Genomic DNA, 15,676 nt, shown 5'->3' on the forward strand with positions numbered 1-15,676 from the left:
AGAGAGAGAGAGAGAGAGAGAGAGAGAGAGAGAGAGATCAGAGCAGATCATTCATAAACATGGGGTTTCTCCTCAGACACCTCAGACATCTAAACTATCTGGATCCAAAATTTTGAAATTTTGATCAGAAACCAAAAAGAAGGTCATTAAATTACTGTGACTTTTCATCTCTTGCTTATCCTAACTGCTCAGTTTTACTTTCTGTGGGTTTGTTTTTCCTGTGTGAAGGTCCAGGCCTTCTCCACACTACAAGGAACAAAATCTAGGAGGGCAAAATTTTCAAATTCACAAGTTAAATAAATGTACTGACACCGAAATCCAGCAATTCTGCGATGAATTACATCAGTGGCCAACCTCACTAATTTTCATGTTGCTGAGGGAGAGCAGCCTGGCTCTAATATCTTGTGAAACATCTGCCAAGAAGAGTGGGGGCTTTTATAGCAGTAAATTAATGCCCGTGGTTTTTGGAATGAGAGGTTCTAAAATGGGTTTAATGTTCAGGTGTCCACATACTTTTGGCTTCTGCAGTTTGTGTCACACTTGTGAAAGTGAAACGGTTTCTATTTCTAAACTCATTTAACAGAAGTCATTAATTATTCCCCAATTTATGAAAAAAAAAACAAAACAATAAGTGCTTCAAGTTTTCTGAGTAAACAGACCATAACCTGCAGTAACACCTTCAGCAACAATACGTAGTGTGTTTTTTATTTGGTGGAAATCCTCTGCAGTGAAACCCTGTAACTGCATTTTTCATGGCTTGTTCTTCGTCAGTCTCACAAACTCAGCTGACCGCAAAGGGCCAGCGAGACGAATTCTAAATCTACTCTATGAGCCCGTTGTGTGTGTAGACAGATTGAATCCTGTATATTCGGAGAGTGATTGTGTATAAATCACTTAAGGGAATTGGGTGACATTTAGAATTTCAGTCTGTTATTTTGCTTTGTGTGTCCGCCATGAAAAAAAAAAAAAAGCATTTGTTGGTATTATTGAAGCCAATGAACAAGCTTTATATTCATTTGGTTTGAATACAAACAATGTTGACAAGCCACTTAGTGAAGTGTGAGTGTGACACAGTGGGACTTGAGTCTGCTGAAAGAAGATAACAGACTAAAATTCAAAATGCCTTTAGAAATTAGTCTTGAGTGCTCAAACATCTCACTTTGTGAAGGGTCCAATTGTGACTCTCTGAATAAAACTGCGCATGTGGCTTTATTTTTATTTGTTGCACACACACATAAAAACATGTTTGGTTATTCATCCACGTATCTCTCATCTGTTTACTGGGAACAGCACAAACCAACAGAAAGCCGGTTGGCACGCTGATCCTCCAGTCACTATTCTTGGTATTTAACAACACATTAAAACACTGATTTTTTTTTAGCTCCTGTCTCAGGTTGAAATTTCCATATATTGCTTCATGCTTACAGCCTCTGTCAGGCACATCTGAGCAGGATATCAACAGTTCTGTGAAGTACGAGATAGTATTTGAATGGGACCCCTGTAGCGTCTGTGTGACAGAAGACAGAGGGGGGTTTTTTTTTTTTGTTTTTTTCTTTTTACAAATTTATTCCCACAGGTCTGGATTCTGCAGAACAGTAGCTGCAGGTTTCTCCACTTGAAATGCATGTGGGTGGGGTCTGTTACGACAGATCAGTTGATGATTTCCAACAGAGGGTACTTCTGCAGTTGACAGGGGGTACGTGGAGAGACTGCGGAGTAGCGCAGCTAATTTTGAAAACTTAATACGTGTATATACATGTACAGTACACACTGTGACTCTATTTGAAAGGAAAATAAGCACATAAGAAGAATTACAAATTGGATTGAGGATTATCTTTAGCGTATTTATTGCCACCAAAAAAATAAAAACTACCACTTAAGACAGGCTGACTGCACAAGACAAATACCTCCCACCAACCTGAGTCAGTTGTAACACCCTAATGTGCTATGATTCAGGGTAAATGAAAACTGTAGCAAACAATCAGATAAATCTAAATACTTAATTGATCAATGGTTGGAATATGCAGGTTCTGTCAGTGGTAGTCACATGAAATACAAACTCAAACAAACTTACTGGGAAAAAAAAAAGAAAAGAGTCCAACAATTCCAGGATCTCTAATGTCTTGTAACACCCTCCATTTTTATATAAGTTAATGTTTAATATCACAGTTAGGTCCAGAGGAGTGTTGCCTATTTGCAGGCCATTTTATGACTTTATCATTTGAACATCTCAGTACAGTGAGTACAGTGACACATTAAGTCTATTTGACCAAAAACACCCAAAACTGCGAGGAAGAAGTTATTACAAATTACTCTGGAGACATAAGACAAACTCACTGTATTTACACGTATCTAAAAAAAGGTGATACACAAATTACCGGTCACCTGACCAATCAAATTGATGTTATTGTTACTCAGAATCCACAAAAGGTTCAGCTACCATGTGTTGAATTCAAAGCTCAAGAAAAAGCCTCTTTTAGAATTGTTGTTTACTGTAACTACAGTAATTGGTGTTATGCAAACAGTTATAGTCAATGCTGCACTGTTTTCTCAGGGCCTCTGGTATCAGTGCATTATGAGCCTTGCCTATAATTAGAAAGTTATACAGAAAACATGCAACGAGCGGTCTGTCCCACTGCAGATTCAGAAGCAGGTCTATGGAAACTGTAACCTTGTGCCACATTCTCGGCACATTCAGACGGCGAGGGGTTTAAAAACGAGTGACTGAGAAAAGTAAATTCCGACTGTAATGTGTTTACACGCGTATGTGATTATTTTCAGTGTCAGTCTACTTCCAAACAGAACTAGGAGTCTGCCACTATGCTAACAGCTCTGTGAGGCTGCACACCAAGGCACGGTGTTGCTTTGAGTGGAATGCTAATGTCAGAATGCTAACATGCTGATGTTTCGCGGGTATAATGTTTACCATGTTCACCGTCTTAGTTTGGCTTGTTAGCATGCAAACATTTGCTAATTAGGACTAAACACAAAGTACAGCTGAGGCCGATGGGAATGTCATTAGTTTGTATTTGCTCATAAACCAAAGCGTTGGACTAATGTGTACCCGTGATGGGTTATCAAACAGGCCTACCACGCACAGTAGGGGACTGATGACTCCTTGGGCCCCTGGGCCAGAGCTTCTGTTTGAAGTCACTGTCAACATTTCCCGCTGAAAAGACACAGAGCTCAATTTAAAACCGGGAGCTCCTGATCATGTGTTTTTTTTTGTTTTTTTTTTCTCCTGATCATCGTCATACTCACTGTAATGTTAGTATTGCCATCCAGTTGCACCTGAGAGCTCTGGTTCACCGGTCTGGGTGTCTCGCTCTTCTGTTGGAGGGCTGAAGGGTCTTTTAAAGGCCTGTGCCGTCCCTGGGCACTGACACTGGAAACAGAAATGTTACTGTCCACACTGGATATCGTAAAGACAGAAAAACATATAACAACAAAACTGTAGCTACAACAAAACATAGCAGACCTTATATGCAGATGTCACTAAATCCTCGAGGGCGTCTCACAGAACTGGTGAGTGTGTTTTGGCAGTCGGGAGTGATGAGCGAGGAGAAGCAGGAGGACCCCCTGCCAAGCCTCCTCATGCATTATCAGCTCGCAGCTCCCCAGCAGGCACCAACCACCACATACCAGGGTGTCGAGCTTATATACTGCCAGGGGCAAGTGCGATTTTTTAATATGGGGCAACTCTCAACTCTCCCTATTTCTCCACACGGCTGCAAACTCCCCTGACACATCCCTAAACTGAAATGAACACACACACACACACACACAAAGAGAATAAAACTAAAAGTTTTAACCATTTAATTAAAATTGATTGTCAGGAGAATAATACACAAAATTGTGCTTGGTGTGCTTAACTGAAGTGATGCAAATGAATTTTATATACACACACACACACTCACACACACACACACACAGTTGTATATATCACATATATGTACAAATAACACATACAATATTGCAATGTGAGTCCACAAGCAACTGTGACTTTGGAAAATATTTTCACACTAAGTTTTTTACAAATCTGCTCCCGCCTTGATTTCATATATTTAAGATGAAGTTATCAATACAGCCACTTCACAATCACACAGTGTTTAATGTTTGTTACAACTACGTGCTGCAGTATTATTGCCTTCAAACAGTTGCATTTTGGATTTTGGGATGGATCACAGCGTGTACCTGTACATGTTAATTACAGTGAATCCACGGGCTGATGCCACGGCCAGCTCAGTGACAATAAGCTCCATGTGATGCTTTGATCGGAGACAGTTTAGAATATCTGACCTGAAATATGAAGTGTTAGTTTTGACACCAAGCACCTTGGGAAAGATGTGAGAGATTTTAAAAACACACAACACGGTAGGATACTGCCACCTTGTGGAGGAACGCGACCAAATTTTCTTCAATCTCTCTGTGATAAAGTGCAGCTTTCTCTCACTGATCAAACATTTTCCCTGATGCCACTTTAACAGCTACACAAGTGACAGTGACAGTGATTCATTTCTTAATATCAGCTCATTCACTGGCAGGCATGACACACAGGCAATCCATGGATTCTTCCAGGTCTGTGGCGTGAGACTGCCGGGAAACAAAAGCAGATATTTGTGCAGTATCGTACTCTTCAACAGGAATTCAAAGCAGTTTGACTGAATGATGCTTTTATCACATCAACCTCAAGGCACATTAAATACACTTTCTGTGAAATGTGTTACTGCTAAAAGCTCTAATTACTCCCGTGGCTCTCTCTCTCTCTCTCCGTAATACACACACGCACACACACTCACGCGCCAAACAATCTCATTTGTCCAAATTGGTGCACAGTGCCGTGCGTTGGCAGCATGTTAACGACTGATGCTGATTATTTTTTTTTTTTTGTTTAAATAAACTTTTGTTTATGATTCATTTTCCTACAAGCTGAAGATCTCATCTGTCACAAGAGTCTGTTAAAATGTACTGAACCCAGCCAGTCACAAATTTCATACTCCAGGTGCAAAATGAGATCAACCGGCAGTGATGACGGTGGCAAACCAAGTCATTGTACAGGATTATGGACAGAGACCCGCAAGAAAGCAACCATAATTTTCTTTATGAAACCCGCACTAAAATCAATAACGTTTTAAAATAAAATGATAACCTCTCTACAAAAGATCACCTTTAAACTAAATGTTACAATCAGCTGTACAGTCACTCACTCAGTGGCAGTATACAATCGTCACCCTTACATTCAGAGCTCCAGCTAATCCCCTCCGGTCACTCAACATCCATGTTCTGTCCTTCTGAAACGCGAGCACTGTCTCACTCAGGAGGGCGTCAGCGCCTCAGAGTCCTGGCTGGGTTTCCCAGCCGGTACCTCGTACTTGAAGACCACGCTGAAGAGCTTCCCTCCCAGCCGGTCGGCCAGCCATGAGTTCTTGATGACGGCCATCTTGAGGCTCTCGCAGCTGAGCATGGCGTAGTAGTTGGTGTGAATGGCTCGGCCCATTCCCTCGATGATCACCAGGTCGGTTTGCCGCTCTCGCACCACCATCGCCAGCACTTTGTCCAAACGGCTGAGGAACGGCAGAGGTAGATAAAATAAAACACGTAAGCATCTCTGCTGCTCGAATGTTATGGTACATATTATGGTACATCTAATGAACTCCTCACTAGGTGCTCGGACTTCAGGCTTTAAAAATGCCAAATAACCCACCTCAGATCAAGGCAGGGAGAACTGGAACCACTCTGGACCAGCGTCAACCTGTCCTCCTTCAGACCAGCCCTGCACAACAACAGACAACAGTTCACTGAAGATGTTATTCAGTTTTTTTTTAAGTGTGAGTCACAAGATAAGACATAGAAATTTGTATTTTAGAAGTTATTCAGGAAATAAAATAAGATGATATTAGTTGTGTTCTTTATTTGTAGTTTAAACTTTACACTTTCAACAGCAGTTTGTCCTTGTGTGTTTCTAAAAACCTTCATCAATACTCACTGAATCACCGGATCCATGGCAGCGATTCTTTCGACCAATATTTGCAGTTCACCGTTTGTTACGTCATTCAAAGCTGGACCAGAGTTGCTGGCCAACACAACCTGAAGATAGATGGATAGTAGAGGTGAAGTAACACTTCATCAAATGTAATATTTTTTTAAATGATGTTGTCGCAATACCTTACCTCTGTTCCGCGAGAGAGAAGCTCTCTGACAAAAGGCATCACCCCTAGAATGATGTCTACTCCACTATTATCTACGAAAAACAAGGCACACTTATGAGGAGGACCCTGCAAGAGAAAACCAGGATGGATTGTATTCAAGCACTAATCGTCAAGAGCACACAACACAGAAACACTATCGTAAGTCTGTGAAAAAGATGTTATCGATGTTCCCACAGAAACGAAAAAGCGGATAAAGAGTCTGACCTTTAGTCTCTCCAGCCACTGGTCATAGGAATCAACAAGCCATGGCCGCTCTGAGAGGGGAGAAGAAACGCAGAGTCATTCCTAAAATCCCTCAGTTTGACAATTCTGACAATTTTCTCCATAGTTATTAATATTTAAAAAAGTGTTTAAGATGTATGTATAAGATGTGAAAGCACAGAGGAAGGTCTGATGTCTGTCTGTGTGTCAAACGTCTTAACAGCAGGGGTTGGACAGCGGCAAAGAAACAGGCTTATGTCGTGTCTACACACAGAGAATCTCAGACCCAATATTTTGTGTCGCATCTGACAGAACAGATACGCTGCTGCTCACACTGCACCTCCTGTGTAGACACCCCGTTAAAGAGAGGTCCACTGATACCTTCCAACTGTCGTTTAGCCTCCTCAAACCCAAACTCAGGATCAGATTCCAGGACGCTGCGTGACAGACGAGACAAAATACACAAAAGTACCATCAATACAAACATTAGGCAGGTATGTTTCTGGATCATGGTGTACAAAGCAAAGAAACTAGACTGTTAGGATTTACCAGCCACTGCAACCTTGCCTGCAAATATAAAAAGGTGGTTTATATGTTCCCAATATAAACACTATGATAAACAAGATGAATTCATTTTCTGAGCTGCCAGGGCAGTTCTGTCCAAAAAAAAAAAAGCTGGCTGACCTTTGGCAGTTACTGGCACACTACCAAACACTACCACTACCAAAGCAGTGAAAAACGCCCTGCTTCACACTGCAGCACCATGAAAATACACAATATGCAACCAGAGCCTCTCTCACTACACCCACAATCGACCAGAACAGAACGACCAATGGACCAGGCTGCTCACAGGGTACGAAAGGTGTTAACTCTACTTACTCTGACACAGCCTTGGCTCCCCAGTCGAAGACATTCCCAGCCAGGACGCCCCTGACCAGCGCAAACTGTCTCTGCTCCCAGCTCAACTCCTCCAGGGACTTCACTGCCTTCTGGTAGTACTTGAGAGCGAGGTCATTCTCCTTCTGTTTAATCTGCAATACGACAGAGATATGATACAGCTTCCAGTTCACCATGAAATAAAAGCCTGGCCGTCTAGTTGCAATCAGAAATGTTTTTTTTTTTTTTTAAGTGGTAACGTTAAAACAACTTAGGAATATGTTAAAGACCCATGTACTGCCTACATGTATCAGGTGGAAACAAATCGTATGAAAACATGAAATGGTAACAAATTCACAAAATGGATCAGTGAGGGCCGAACCACCTGTGTAGCACACGGAAAGAACACACACACAAAAAAAAAAAAAAAAAAGAAAACAAAAAAAGGTTGATAGATTTCACTCAGACCTTAGAGTAGGGATCAGGAAAGTTGAACTCGTTTAAACAGTGTTCCCTCGTGTCTAAAAGACTTCTGACAGTGAGGGATCCATAAGCACTAGGTGAGAAGAGAAGCACTCTACATTAGCCAGAGAGAAACACATACACATAATGGGGCTTGGGCAGTAGATGCATGTTGTTGTCATAGAGACAACAGTGTTGACATAGTGTTATAAAAACCATGTCAAAAAGACCTCTGCACTGAGACATGGCACTAGTTTCTTAAGATCTGTCATTCTTTAACGATAACTTACACGTCCACCGCTCTGATCTCACTGCACTTTAATCTGCTAAATCACTGGCACAATTAATACAACTCATACGCACTTACGCACTGCACCCCATTCCTAAGAACCGAAACAGTAAACAGAATTAACATCAAAATTCCCCTTTTCATTGACAGAGCACGTGGGCAGTTACAGCAGGTATGAAGACATGAAACTAATGCAGACAATGAAGAAAGGAGTTGAGTTTTAGTCTACTAAAAGCAACCTGTGGGTCTGACAGAAAAGGCGACGCGAGCAGAGGCAGAGACAGTTCTTACAATGGCTGGTGGCGGAGCGTCTGAAGCTTGTGTCTGTATTTCTGACGGAACTTCTCGGCTCGCTCGGTTGCCTCGGGTATGTCAGGCTGGCTCGCTACAGCTCTCTTAACCACCTGCTCCGAAAAAAAAAAACGAGAACAGCAATCAGCCACGTTCACAGCCTCTGACACACAACCTCTAGCCTCATAGCAGTCCATGATGTCAACAGGGAGTGTTAACTTTCGCTGTGAGCCAAACACTTTGTCATTTGTTCCTCCATTTTAATATCATGCAGACATAAAGCCATCGGAGGAGCCGCCCACCAGAAATGCATCACAGATTCACAGTTCAAAACTTTCTTAGAGGAGAAAGTTTGCCAGTAATTTCTGTGTGGCACGTCTTCATTTCAGACCTTGATTTAATATTCTGAAACAAGAACAGCCAGTCCTACCCCGTCTAGGGCCTCCTCGAAGCAGTAGAGCCAGTACTCGCGAGCCAGAGCATCTTCTGTGAGGTCCACAGTGTCAGGGATGTAAGAGGAAGGGTCCTGCAGCAGAGGCAGATTCACCAGCTGCCTCTCCAGACGGTCCATCTCCAACATGTCAAACTGGACACAAGAGACAGAGAGGACATATGCTGTCTGTCAGATCAGTGTCTTTTCCAGCTTCTCAAATGTCAAGGCCTACTCCAGTTATCACTCTTCTAAAGGATGATAGTTTTGTTTGTATTTTTTCCTAATTGGCACAACAAGAATGGTGAAAAGAAGATGCAGTGAGGAAGAAACAAGAGGGAAGGTTCTAGCAGGATTTAATCCTAAGGGCCGGTGAGAACCAGCAGATTCATTAACTGGGAACACAACCAACAGTCCGTTAAAGGTGGTCAGCTGTTTTTAAAAGAAATGCTGCATCTGTGGAAGGTTTTGTGAGTGATAGTTCACCAAAAGTAAGCTAATATTTCATTTGCAGACCTGCATTGCACTCTGCCAGTTTGCACTAATTAATACTAGTTAATGAAAGCCAGAGAAAAAAAGCAGGTGAGTTGGTGGTTAACAGCTCCTGGTGTTCTATAGACGCCTGCATGCTCAGAGTATCATAACAGGAAATAACAAAAAAAAACAAAACAAAGTTCACACTGTTATTGGCTCAATATCAAACCATATCCTTTTCCATCTTTATATAATTTGATTTAACCAAAAATAATTTAATAAAGAGACAAAACAGCAGCAGGATAATTTGCAAAGCTAAAGTAAAAAAAAACCTGCTCTTGTCCTTGTGCAAGTGAACACACCAGTGAATGCCTGGCTTAAGTTGAGCGGTTACAGCTAGAGAGGGCACTGTGTGTAAGAACAGTATGTCATCAAACCAGTGCACACAAGTGAAGCGGGCGGAGGTACTTACAGGAAACTGAAGGAGAGGGTTTGGTAGACAGAAGAATGTGTGGAGAGGAAATGAAAACAAAGATTATCAGACTGAAAAGACTGATGTGATGAATGTCTTTATATGATGCTTGTGGATTCAGTGAGGACAGTGGTGGTGGTATTTCCATAGAGAAGTTCAAAAATAAAAATGTGAAATAAAGTGTAAAGAAACAACAATATCAGAAGTTTGACTGAACAAGGTTGGAGGAAATAAAAAGCAATGAACCATCAACAGAGTGAAAGCAGGTCATGAGGTTTGAAGTGGCGCACTGTGGTGCATGGCCCTGTTTCAGGTCTTCATATCTGATCATTCTTTTACTTCCTGTGAAGACTCACCGTTCCACTACGAGCACGTTGCATGGGATTCATATCTGGAGAAACGCTCATCAGCCCTGAGCTTCCAGCATAATTCTCACCCCAGCTGTACTGGTTTGGATCTGGAGGAGAGAAAAACAAAACTGTGATATATTCTTTTGGTGTAAATGTGCAATATAGTACATTTTATTTTTGTTTAAGGTTAATGTTTAAAAATATTTGGTGCCACATTTGCAAGCAAGTTTTGACCGCTGTAATATAACAGTACATTTTACATTTTACATTTTCTGATTATTTCACTTCAGTTATTTTCAAACCAGTTTTAGTGTGTTATTGGTCTTTGTTATTCTGCCATGGCAGTTACTTAAATGTGCTTATGTTAAGGACAGACTGTCACTGAAACAGGAGGTTCAGCAGTTTCACAACAGAACTCCAGGGATTTTATTCCCTGATGTCAGTGAAAACTTCATGCAAGAATCTGCGTCCAGTCAAACTACATGTTTTTAGTCAGCCCTAACGAGGGAGGACTTGCATAATGTGTGTGAGCAGGTATATGTAATTTTTTTTTTCTTACTATCTTCCTCTGCTCCTTTAAGAAATGCTCCAATGGCCCCGAGATAGCCTTCATGTCTCAAGAACAAGGCCTGGACTTCACCCTACAACCACAAGAAGAAAGAAGCAATAACATAAATTTCAGGCTTGTAGGTGAAAGTTCAGCTGATAAAAACCCAAGCTCAGCACTAAATGCAGAAACAGCGGAGAAAAGAAATTTTAAAACATAATGGGGAATTCTTGTAGAACACAAGGACACACTGTGTTTACTAAGTAATTTAATCTGGCAGTCATCATGTTTGGGGGATTTTTTGTTTGGTTTTGTGTCAGCAGAGGAAGAGGCCTTGCCTTTGTGAAGAAGTTGATGCTGTAGGTGATTGTGTGCATGGTGACAGGGTGTCCCCGAATGAAGAAGCCTCCAAAGTACACTCTGGACAGGTTGTGGAGCTTGGCATACAGGCAGGCCAGCTGCCCGATGTCGTTGCTGATCATATGGAGTAGGCTCTTGGCCATGTCTTCTTTAGAAAACTCTGCAATTGAGAACTGAGTTAAAGGCTGACCTCTGAAATGAATAAACAATGTCACAATAATGTTTTTTTTTTATTTCTGATTATACGAGCATTGGGACAACAATTCAACACTTAGAGACATCACTATCAAAATCATGTTCCATATTTTTAACCTGAAACTAAAGTAAAGGCTCAACAATGGCTCATTCAAATGCAGCACCGGGAGCGAGCCAAGCTGCATTAGATCTGGGTGAGAGGAAATCAAGTAGTGTACCTTGCCATTTGTTGGTGACAGTATGGCTGTTTGCGATATTCTGAGCATATGGATGGGCAGTAAAGAAGTGGATTACACTGCAGGAATGGTCTGAGTTTCAATGGAAATTCTGTTATAGTCTAAACTGAAACCTGGTCACCACTGGAATAGATTTTACCCACCATGGATCCAAGCTGACTACAGCTGCTGCCCTCTGAAGTCAGCAAATGAGCTAGTAATTTTTTGCAGCCACCTCAAATCCACGAGTGATACTCAGAGGATGGGTAGGATGCTGTTGTTTTGTTTTGATTTTCCAGACACAGATTCTAAATAATTCAAAATCATTACAGTAACCTGGACATACATATACATACATAGGTAAAGCCACAGGGAAGCCAAATACAGTCAGTGTGCCCATGTGTCACCTTTGTCGGCAGTAGCGGACTTCCCAAAACTGCTTGCAATAAGATCTCCAGTCAAGCCCAAAGACCCGTAAGATCCTCCATAGATATCTTTGACAAGCATGTCAACACTTGTGTGCTGCCCTTTTGAGGCCAACTGTAGCAATTCGTCAAATCTCTGCAAGATGCCCAAAGGAACAAATTATATTATTATACTAAGAGGCCAGTCTTTAATGGTCGATTTCAAAGTAACAACTTTTACAGTCTACTATATATCTTACCTTTGTTTTGGTGAGCAAGGCTCCAAGGCCCCAGAACGTCCCTCCACCTATTGAGCTTCCTCCTATTCGCTCGAATTTGTCCTCTGACTCAACCTGTTGAAGAGGGAGTGAATGGGAAGTTGATTTTTGTGCGATCAAATGCAGTGAAAGGAGAGGATCTTTGTTTAGGCAAATCTTAGTCATCTGGAAAAAGCCAAGCTTGCTTTTTACATAGTCTATACTACAGATAAAAACACAAAGCCATGTGCCTAAAACGCTAACTTAGAGCAAACCATGTTGCCCCTGAGCTAAACTGATACACATTTTACTCTGTATAAAGATAGTTGTGATAGAGGTGCAAGGTACTTGACAGATTTCACATCTGGTGCTGTGATATGATATCCTGCAGATTTAAGTATGTTAACAATGAAGTGTGCTGCACAGACATTATAATGATGGCACTGTTTGGTCTGCATTCAACACATTTTCTTTCACATACCGGAAACAGAGAGATAGGTAGGCTTTGGCTCACAGTTTGTCATCTGAAGGAACCTCTAGTTGCAGGGTGCCTTTTCTTTAAAGGCATTTACGAAAACCTTCAGATTAAAATATCTTGTTTAACAGGGAAACCTGCCTCCTACACCAAGCACAAAACCTTACTTTTTGGTTATTACCTTGACTATGGACACACCAGAGCCGATGTTTACAAGTAGGTAAGGGAAAATATCTGGATGAGTCGTCTGAAAGCGGAACTCTGAGTCAGCATGCTTGGCGTACACGAAAGCCTCATGGGGAATGTTCCTCAGCACAAAGTTACAGCCCTTGATAAGGCAGGTCATCTCATCCTCTTTGTCCACTCTGCCACAATGCAACACACAGAGAGCCCATTAGAGAGCTTGAATTCATTCTCAGCCAAATGTGTAATAAAGTTAAAGCAAGAGAGAAGCTGTTTCGTCCACCAGCTGGTAAGTAATTAAGAATAATGTGAAAACTCCACTTGACAATACTTTACACTTTACAACACATTAACATTTTACTAGACAGCAACTGTCTGCAGTCATGTGTGTGTGCTGAGAGCTAAAAGGAAAATTTAACTGACAAACTCAATAAACTACACATTTTGCTCTCAATGCTAAAGCCATATGGATTCAGACAACAAACAAGTCAAACATCACGTGAAAGCTTTTGTATTCACATGTTTGGTTAACTAACAAAGAGGAAACTAAAGCTGGAAAGGCAGTTAGCAGCACATTTTGACCAGAAAAGTCTTCATAAGGTTTCATAAACAATAAAGTCTGTGCTCTCATTTAACCTGTTTCACAGGAAGAAAGTAGGACATTTCTTTGTACATAGATCAGAGCACCATTGTTTATTTCAATTTAGTCATCCGGGGTATGCCAGAAATTTCCCTCCCTTTGTTTTATACTTCTGTAAATGCAATATGTGCTGTTTGGCACTGAACATTATTAGACAAAAGCTGCGTTCCAGGGCATAAATTTGTTTTTTTGCCTATACTATAAGGTTGGCGTGTACACTCACTTGAGTCCAAGTTTCCTCTCAATGAGTTCCTTAAACTTGTGTGCCCCTCCACCGGTGGCTTTGATGACTTTGGTTTCCGTGTTGACCAGATGGTCTTTGATGAAGTCCAAGCATGTTTCAATGTAAGCATTTTCAAACTTGATAAAGTGCAGGCGTGCAGTGACCTCCTCCTGCACTGATATCTCGTACAGTTTGTCACTGGCTGCCTCCTGGGACGCAGAGGAGAAAGGGTGAATCCTTCATTCTGTCCCGCTACTGACATTTCCTCTGCTACAGTGCAAGACTGCCAGTGTATTTTCATGACAGTCACACAGCTATTTATCACATATTAAGTTATAGGTTGATGGTGGTATTTTAACAGACAGAAAATGCAAGTCACTAAGAGATAAAGTCTTCCCCTGTCCATGCAGTTTGGACTAATAAGATTTCGGTCGCATGTTGCAAAACTTGGCAGGAACATGATGCCACAGATGTTACAGAAATTAATGAAAAAAGAGAAAAACGTAATAATAATAACAATTACCTTAGTACTGTGCTCGAAAGATCGTACTTTGGCCACTTTGTGTTGCACAGTTGAGTAGTAGGCAAGCTTTGTAAGAGATCCACCTGTTAAAGAAAATCAGCATTGATAGTGCGCGATAAGAAACCCACTGGAAAGCAGAAGCTAAACAAGTGACAGCCTGGATTAACGCTAAGATCCAGACTCACTGACTGTTTGTTTAAGTCGGGACGACCAAATATGAACACAGGCTAGCTAGCAGCTAACGCCAACGCAGCTGTAGTTGTCAAAGTTGGGAAGGTTGTTTGAACACGTCCGCTTTACGAGGTGAAAATAATTCTGAGCGACTTGCTAAACAGAAAAACACAACGGCAGCCAAACAAATTTAAAATAGAGACGAATTTATGTGGCTAACATTAGCTTTGTCTTGTTTACTTCCACTTAAAGTCATGTGTTGTCATAGTATCAGGCTGCGACAGAGCTGCTCCAGAAACCAGGGAGATTAGCTGCGTTAGAGCAAAAGTGAATGAAGAAATAAAAGAAACGTTAATATTCCCAGGTACCTATGTCTATTGCGAACCGCTTTGCGTTTTCCAAATTGCGGAATATTTCGTCGGGCGGAAGAGTAATGCTTTTATCCATGGTATGACTACTTGTGCTGCTGTCAACTCGACCACATTCCGCCATGGTCGGCAATGATTTGACGCTGCGTGCGTGGCGTACGTGCGTCCCGCCCGCGGTCCAATCAGCATTCACGCACAGTCTGAGGAGTGGGCGTCGTCCTCCGTCCATAATTATCATGTGATTCAGATGAATCAACGCCTCTTTAACACAGTCTCAATGAAAACTGAACACTGTTACCATCACGAAGGAGGATTTATGGCAGGACTGTTGTATTAGACTGCATCAGTTTTAGCTAGGTAATCCCAATGAACTGATAACTTCAATGAAGGGTTGGATCAAGCAGGGCTGGACTGGGACAAAAGAAACGGCCCTGGCATTTTTGGCTTAGACCGGCCCCTCATAATTAGCGGTGCACAACGAACTAATTTATGTATGTGTTCCCCGAAGCAATGTATTTTACTATTGTTACGTCTTGGCCTAGGGGAAACCATGGCGCAACATTTAAAGGAAAAATCCCAGGTCCCAAAAAACCACCAGCAAACTCACAGTAACTTCACATTCAATGCTTTATTTTAAATGCATCTTGCACACAAGGTCAGGAGCACGTTGGCTGGCAGTCCACCTGGAAGTGGAGAGAGTTAGAGCCCCCAGTAAATGACAGCTTCAAATATTTGGAATAGATTTCAGAAACATTATAACACTCTGTCTTCTCTCTCCTCAACTGCTATCTCAACAGCCTGGCTTGACTAGACAGGAAGAGAGGGACAGATTATTACAATTTATTAAGTGATAAATAGAAAACCTAAAAGACCAAATTAAAAATAAAAATATTTGGAACTACCTGGAAAAACTGTGCAACTATCTAAACCGTCAAAACATTTAGTATCTTTAGGGTACATTATTATTTTAAAAAACTCGCACGGAACAAAAACAAAACACAACTTAAGGCAACTGCTGCGACAGGAAATAACATTATTCATTGCTCACCATTCTCATGTAA

The 15,676-nt window shown here is 41.4% G+C and overlaps 1 protein-coding gene across 2 annotated transcripts; it reads right to left on the minus strand.

Moving 5' to 3' along the window:
- Window positions 1–3,802: 3,802 nt before the first annotated feature.
- Window positions 3,803–14,741, minus strand: pank4 (pantothenate kinase 4 (inactive)). Of its 2 annotated transcripts, XM_041034593.1 has the most exons (20): window positions 14,616–14,741; window positions 14,077–14,159; window positions 13,554–13,762; window positions 12,689–12,872; window positions 12,036–12,128; window positions 11,779–11,932; window positions 10,940–11,121; window positions 10,614–10,695; window positions 10,061–10,161; window positions 9,705–9,710; window positions 8,759–8,914; window positions 8,329–8,441; window positions 7,755–7,842; window positions 7,290–7,441; window positions 6,792–6,847; window positions 6,414–6,463; window positions 6,171–6,275; window positions 5,987–6,087; window positions 5,705–5,773; window positions 3,803–5,564 (listed from the first exon to the last, which is right to left on the minus strand). In XM_041034593.1, exons 1-20 carry the CDS (start codon window positions 14,737–14,739, stop codon window positions 5,315–5,317), a joined length of 2,358 nt encoding a protein of 785 aa, XP_040890527.1. In that variant the 5' UTR covers window positions 14,740–14,741; the 3' UTR covers window positions 3,803–5,314. The 2 variants fall into 2 exon arrangements, with proteins under 2 accessions (XP_040890527.1, XP_040890528.1); XM_041034594.1 differs by lacking the exon at window positions 9,705–9,710.
- Between the last annotated feature and the right edge of the window lie 935 nt (window positions 14,742–15,676).

Source organism: Toxotes jaculatrix, chromosome 3, assembly GCF_017976425.1.
Source record: "Toxotes jaculatrix isolate fToxJac2 chromosome 3, fToxJac2.pri, whole genome shotgun sequence".
In the NCBI taxonomy this organism is placed as follows: Eukaryota; Metazoa; Chordata; class Actinopteri; family Toxotidae; genus Toxotes; species Toxotes jaculatrix.

Coding starts and splice junctions, on each gene's coding strand:
- pank4 (XM_041034593.1), bottom strand. CDS start 14,739: ATGGCGGAATGTGGTCGAGTTGACAGCAGCACAAGTAGTCATACCATG. Junction 8,442..8,758: donor TCGAGGAGGCCCTAGACGGG/GTAGGACTGGCT, acceptor TTTTCGGAGCAG/GTGGTTAAGAGAGCTGTAGC. Junction 7,843..8,328: donor ACGCTCCGCCACCAGCCATT/GTAAGAACTGTC, acceptor CTTCTCACCTAG/TGCTTATGGATCCCTCACTG.